The sequence below is a fragment of the Monodon monoceros genome, unplaced genomic scaffold (genome assembly GCF_005190385.1).
Source record: "Monodon monoceros isolate NGI ecotype Baffin Bay Population unplaced genomic scaffold, NGI_Narwhal_1 Super_Scaffold_9, whole genome shotgun sequence".
NCBI classification, from domain to species: Eukaryota; Metazoa; Chordata; class Mammalia; order Artiodactyla; family Monodontidae; genus Monodon; species Monodon monoceros.
In genome coordinates, this window is record NW_021703786.1 from 18,885,101 (window position 1) to 18,892,405 (window position 7,305).

Consider the following 7,305-nt stretch of genomic DNA (forward strand, 5'->3'; position numbering starts at 1 on the left):
CTGGGACCAGGACACGGACATGCCGTTGTAGTCCTCGAGGTGGCTGCTACCGCTGTTGAAGAGCTTCTGCGCCAGGAACACGAGGTTCTCCTTGGTCAGGCCCCGGTTGCTCTGCACTTCGGCCTTGAATTTCATGTTGAGCGCCTCACACAGCTGTGGCCACAGGACTTTGTCAGGCACTGCAAACGGCACCCTGCCCTGGTGGGGAGAGAAGCCAGAACCTTAGGAGAAAACAGTTGCATGATTTATTCCCTCAACCTGCAAAAGAAAAACACTGATGGCTGGATGGAGTTACAAACACTTGTCTGGCTGAGCCTGAGGATAAACTCAAACTTCCTTGGGGTATGCATTTCTGTGAAATTCGGAAGGTTCCATTTTACCACCTTCACACATAACTTAGAAGGTAACCTCGGGCTATCTGTGGTGTCCTGTAAATGAGCTGCTGGACGTACAGTGCAATCTTACTTTCTTTTTTTTTTTTTTAATCATTCTCTCCTCATTCCCTTATTTATTTATTTAGAATTTTATTTATTTATTTATACAGCAGGTTCTTATTAGTTATCTATTTTATACATATTAGTGTATATATGTCAATCCCAATCTCCCAATTCATCCCACCCCCACCCCCACCCCCACTTACCCCCCTCGTGGTGTCCATACGTTTGTTCTCTACATCTGTGTCTCTATTTCTGCCCAATCCTACTTTCTAACAGCCACGAAAACAAAACATGACCAAGGTCTGGCTCTGACACTCAAAGGGAGTCAAAATCTACAAGACTGGTTCTCTAGGTACAGAGAGAGAATGTGTGCATGTGTCCATAAGTGTGTGCACAAGTGTCAGCGTGTGCACAAGTGTCATCCTTGCCCTTGACCCCTTCTGCCAAGAACTCTAGCTCAAAGTGAAATAATATATATACATATATTCGTATATATATATATATGAATCACTTTGCTGTACACCAGAAACTAACACAGCATTGTAAATCGACTATACTTCAATAAAAAAAAGTAAATAAATAAAAAAACAGCATAAGATGTACACTAGTCGTTAACGTAACTAAAAATGTTAAAAATGCTTACTTATTTAGACAAGATACTTTAGGAATGACATATCACAGGAGGTGCCAGAGTTACATGAGGAGTGAGATCTGTGGATGCACAGGGAGGGAAATGAGAGCAGACGTGGCAATCCTATCCAGGAGGCTTATAGTTTTTTAATTTTAATTTTTTCCTTGTCTTTTGATTCTCATTCATTCATTCTTTCCTATATATACACACACACACATTTCTATACATATATTTATTTATCTGTTTGTTTGTTTAAATGTCTAGTCAGTCAGTGAATCAGTCGTCCTCCTGTTCCAACTGATGGTTCATCCCAAATCCTCTTTTGGATCAAGTCTTCAAGCTGCTTAGGCAGGTATTTTTTAAAAGGAGCCTCAAACGCCAGGTTTGTAGCACAAGCATCGTAGAATTTCTGCTAAGAATCTCACCCCTACAGCAAAAATACTGATCTCTAAAGAGGCCTGTTGAAAATGCCAAGTTGTACTCTTCACATTAGAGCCACATTAGAGAAGGACATACTTTTATGTCCCAAATAACAAGTATAACCTTTTATCATGCTTTTGTGGACTAATCTCTACTGGAAATATGCCAACACATGGAACTCTGCCTACTGAAATGTTTTGAAAATGATCAAGCAGCACATGAGTGGTAACCAGATAGCATTTGGGTGCGTAAATCCTCAGAATCATATTTATTTCTTTACACAAAGCATCTCATTCTTCATGAGACTTGGGATGAATCACAGAATCTAAAATTTGGAAAGGACATTAAATCTCACCCTCAGTCATGGGAGGGAAGATGACAGGAAGCAACTTCGAAGCTAAGTGACTTCCTGAGAGGTACAACCTCTAAAAGAAACCCGGGAGTCCCAAATTCCATTCATGGTTTCACCCACAATTCAAAATACTATTTATAGAGTACTGACTATGTGACAAGCATTCTGTGTATCACCTAAATGAATCTTCCAAACACCACTCGGGGGCATTATTCTCCCTGTGTTGCAGACACTTATGGGAAATTTAGACTCAGAGAGGTCAAGTGAATTTCCTGTTGTCACAGAGTGAGGAAGTGGTGGAGCTTGAATTGAAACCCTGGCCTTTCTTCAAGCCCCTGCTCATTCTACTTTCCACATACTCTCCATTCTGCCTCCCACTAAGGAAAACTGCATTTTTCTTCTATGCCTTTTGGTGGGGATAAAGAGACTTGAAAGAGATTCATGACAACAGTATCAAAATCTTGAGGCCCACAGGCCCAAAGAATACACTCACAGGCTCTGCAAAAGCGTTGTCCCAGAGAACAGTGGCCGTCGCATTGTTGTCCTGGCTGCCGTGAACAATCACCACCACCGGGAGGGACAGGGTCTGAAAAAGACACAGGAGCAGGGCTGAGCTCCTGCAGCCCCACGCGCCGCCCTCCTCCCCTTTTTTTCTATCACAACACGTTTATTCTCTCTACAAGTTTCAGTAAATGTCACCCTTGAATACAGAATAGGAAGGGCTCCAGGAATAATGAGACTTTGCACATTGGCACAGGCTTAGAAATTTTAGATATTTTTAAAAGAGACATTTCTGTGTGACATTTTGGTATTTAGGTGTTTCTCAGATATTTCTGAAGGATGGAGTAAGTTTCTCAAAGCTAGAGACTAAGAGAGAAAAGAGAAGAAAAATGGAGACATTTCCGGGGAAAAAGAGCAAGCAATGAATGTCTAACATTACTACAACTGTACTCAAATCCATCCTGACTGATGTTTCTCTTGGTTCGCTTCTGCCTACATCTCCAGCTATTTCATTTCGTTATTATTTGTTCGTGTCTTAAGAGAATCTAAGAGATAGAGTCCTAAGGATGAGGGTCTCCTCACTTCTGTTCATCAGTAATCACAAGAAGATACGCCTGAAACTAACACAACATTGAAAATCAACTATACTCCAATATAAAATAAAAATTAAATTTAAAAAATTATCACAAGAAGATACTCTGTGATCAAAACAATTCTTTTGGGATATAAAGTACACACACACACACCTTGACTTGAAAAACCAGCTCATTTCCACCAACACTGAACTGTGATTCAAACAGGATTGTAAATTTTTCTTCCGTCACCGACTCCGCTCCACGACGGTCAGACCTCTTAATTCGTTTCAGGGACTGAAAAGGAGAAAAATAGAGGATAAAGCCCTCAAACAGCTAGGGAAAATTCATTCACCCTCTTTCCCCATCCTCACCATGTTCCTAAAGTGAGCGCTGAGGGTGCCCGTGGCCTGGTGATACTCCATCACACAGCAGTTGTTCAAGATCTCTCCGCTGTAATCACTGCAAATCAGACAGACAACTTTAAACCCATACAGGGTCTCAGCACACACAAGGCAGAAAACATATTGGGGGGAGGAGGAAATAAAGAAGATTGTCAAAAAACTTAATTCATTTAAGAGGAGATGGGGGTTCGGCTGTATAATCTATCTAAGAAATAAATGTACATAAAACACATAAGAAGTTTCCTATAGACATATCCCTACTAAATCATAGTTTCTTCACAGAAGAACCCCCTTACTGCTTCTCTGAGAGCTGGAAGGGGACACAGAGCTAATGGGGTTCCTACAAAGGAACGGCCAGGCCTGGAAACTTCCGAGAAGGTGGGATCACTTTCCTCCTGTTTCGAGGGCAACGTACTTGCGGGTGTTCTCGTTCTTGAGCAGCGACTTGGCCTGCTGCTCGCTGATGATGGTCGCCTGCACCTGGGGGGGGTTCATGTGCACGTTCAGCTTCCCGCCCACCAGCAGGCGCACGGTGGCTGCGAACTTGGTCTGGGTCTTCAGGACCTGAGGGGGCTGCTTCTCGATGATGAACGTGCTGCGGGGACACAAGTGACCAGGTGACGCCTCAGGGCACGGCGCTCCGGTCCCTCCCTCCGCGTGCCGAGGCCGCCTTGCGCGGGGCACAGCAGGCGAAGGAAGGGCTTGTGGCACAGCCCCCGGTCCCGGGGGGGCCACTGCGAGTCGGGGGAGCTGGCAGGAGGGGAGGCAGTGAGATGAACTCAACAGCTGAAACGGGGGGAACAAGCCCATACAGTGTCCACGAGAGAAACCGGGCAAGGTGAACAGCAAGAGGCCACAGCAACAGGCGACAGAGGGGGATGGGATGAGGGTGTGAGGCAGAGACAGAAGGGTTCAAGCCAGAGCGCCCTGTCTGTAAAGACCCTGCTGCCCGCGACCCAGGCCAACCGGATGGGGCCTGGGCGAGGCCAAGAGGCAGCAATCACCTGGTCACCAGGGCTGAGATGATGTCTGTGATGGTGGCGTTGACCTCAGCCAGCATCTCCTCCACGGGGCCGGGGATGGGCAGCTGCTGGCAGAGGTGCTCAGCTCTGCGGATCTGCTGCCGGTTCTGCCAGATGATCTCCGCCAACTTCTCACACCTGCACGGGAGCCCCGAGGCCAAAGGGAAGGGCAAAGCCTTCACCCTCTTCCTCCAGGCCAGAAGCCAGAAGGCTCCCAGGCTGGGGAGAAGGCCCAGACCCAGCTCCACCCCCAGGAAGGCTCGGCGCCTTAGCCGCCCGGCCTGTCCACTGAGCAGAGCACGGCTGCCCTGCCTTCCAGAAACACAAAGAAACTCACAGGAGGAGCGACCCTGACTTGGGTCCAACCAGCCTGAGCGTCGCTCTGCACACCTGGCCCCACCCCACTCCCTCACCCAGGGACGCCCCTCCCGGGGAAGGTGGCACAGGACGGGGGCACCAAAGTCTGCATCAGGAACCAGACCACTGGTGAAATAAGACCCGTGCCCCGACAGAGGGAGCCGGCTGCTCACGTAAACACAGGAGCAGGACAGCAGCCGGTGGCACCACGCTGAGCCCCTGCCGCCCCCGCCTGGCCCCCCATTACCATTACCAGGATTGTAGCACGTCCAGGCTGCCCTCGGGGGGCCCTCCGTTCCCCGCCAGCTGCTGCCGCCGCTTCCACTGGATCAGCTCGTCATCCAGAATGATGGTCTGCTGCTTCCGCAGCAGCTGCAGGGTCTTCTGGTGCTTCTCGGCCAGCTCCTGCGGGGCGGGCGGGGGCAGCGGCCCTTCTGGGCTCTCAGAACACCCCACAGGGCCTCCCCTCACCCCTTGCCGACCCGCTCAGCCCTGCGTGCCCACACAGCGGGGAAGGCTCTGGCCTCCTGCTCTGCTGGGTCCCGCTCTCCTCCTGGCTCTCTCCCTCCCTCAGGTCCACGCCCGGGAGGGGAGGGACGCAGAGCCCACTCACCACGCGGTACTGCTGCAGCGTCTGGGCCTCGCGCTGCAGCCAGGCCTCCAGGGACACCTGCTTCTGCTGGAGGGCTGTCTCCCGGCTCAGACGCTCCTGGGGGTTCAGCTGGGCCAGCTGGGCAAACTGAGCTGGAGGAGGGCACAGGATACCCACGACCATGACCTCCCCGGGTCCAGCAGGGAGCCCGGCAGAATTGCACTCAACTGTTCTGGAGGCAAAACCCTGGAGGGGACACAGCTGACAAGTGGCCAGTCAGGGTTCCACAGCCATGGTGCCCAAAGATGAGTGGGCTCCGTCCCCTGGCCCCCGACTCTGAGCTCCCCTTGGGGAGTGGGGAGACGGAAGCTCGGGGTACAGCTGAGGAGGAGCCAGCCCATGGCCTCCCTGCCCGCCCAGCCCTCCTCTCCCCACGCGGGGTCCGGCTTAGAGCCACCCTGCCTGGTCTGAAGTGTGTCCTCGCCGTTTAAAAGGTGGGTGAACTCGGGCAAATCACCTCACTCTCCCATGCCTCAGCTTCCCCAGGTGTAAAATGGGAGAATCACGGCACCTGCCCCAGTGGCTGCTGTGACGTTAAATGAGCAAAAATGATACAGAAAATACTCAGGAAGCTGCCTGGCACCATCAGCTCCAGGTGAGAGTCAGTCCTCACGGTCAATGGGTTACAGGACGGGATTAAAGGCTCATGGAGCAGCTCTCAGCCCCAACCTCACAGGACAAAGCCGCATCAGGAAGCCCCTGCTCCGCGGGGCTGAGTGCAGCAGCCTCTCCTCGGGGAAGTGGGGGGGTGGTGTTTCTCCAGGTGTTGAAGGGGCCTAACATGTTTGTCCAGGTTGGGTCACTGTGAGCTCAGCAGACCAGCCGGAAGAGGGAGAGAGACAGAGTGTCCAGGGCCACTGGGGACACGAAAGCAGCAAGATTCTCTCAAGAGAGGGAGGCAGCTTCTCTCCACACCAGCTGTCAGGCCTCTCATCGATGGCAGGAATAAGGTAACGAGGCCTCACTGACGAGGCCTTTTCAAAAAATCTGTTATATAATACTTAAGACCTAGGCAAGTATTGATAGAAAGGATGATACAAGGAACACCTGTGTATCAAGAAGCCCGCTTAAGAAAGTAAACATTTCCACAGTTAAGCACCTGTACATCCTCCCCTGCCGGCATCCCCATCCCTCCCTCCACAGGCAATCACCATCCTAGATGCTGGCATTCCTACCCCCACCAATAGGCTTTTGGAACGTCCCACGGTCCTTACTGGGGCTGAGTCAAGAAGATGAGAGCATCAGTCAGCAGGTCTTGGTCAAGTTCCCGGCAGGCCTCTGAGGGCCATGTCACACTGACCGAGGCCCTGCCCTATGGACGCACAAAAGCAACTAAGGACACACTAACGCAACCCTAGACAGCCAGGAAGGCCCAGAACTACAAGAGAACTTAGAAATATGGCTCCAACATGACTGCGGGGGACGGAGCAGGTAAGGAACACAGCAGAAGAATCTGGAGAGCCACCTCGGAATCCTGCCGCCCACAGGGAGGTGGTGGGGATCCCAACACCAGGCCCAGCCTCCTTATGCAAGTGACCCACTTAGGTCTCTCCTGGCAAATTGGAGACGCTTCTGGGAAGGGCGCCAGGAGACTTGAGGCAACTGTCTGCTCCACTGGAGGGAGCTGAGACTTCCCTTGCACAGACAGATCAGTAGTCTGTGTTTCTGATGGGTGCACTTGATCAGTGAGACTGAACTGACATTGCACGATGGGGACAAACCCAAACCAGAATCGAAACCCAACCTCACAAGTAGGAAACAGAAAACCCCAGAATAGGACCATCAATACTGTCAACCAGTCAACGGCCTTGGGTAGAAATAATAGCCTGAAATGTCCTGCTCCCTAATGTAGCAGGAGGGCCTTCCTTTCTTTCGGGTCAGTCTGGGATGGATTCAGATCTGAAGAAGAGCTGCTAGAATTATCCCCCCAACATTTACTCAACAGCTGCTATGATTC

The 7,305-nt window shown here is 50.8% G+C and overlaps 1 protein-coding gene across 1 annotated transcript; it reads right to left on the reverse strand.

The window, feature by feature from the left end:
• Positions 1-7,281, reverse strand: LOC114888980 (signal transducer and activator of transcription 5B; the record flags this gene model as incomplete). The annotated part of the gene is made up of 8 exons (XM_029211682.1): positions 5,310-7,281; positions 4,950-5,101; positions 4,322-4,477; positions 3,733-3,912; positions 3,288-3,375; positions 3,088-3,210; positions 2,334-2,426; positions 1-198 (listed from the first exon to the last, which is right to left on the reverse strand). Coding segments are annotated over exons 1-8 (1,152 nt in total), but the record flags the coding sequence as incomplete, so codon positions are not given.
• Positions 7,282-7,305: the final 24 nt, after the last annotated feature.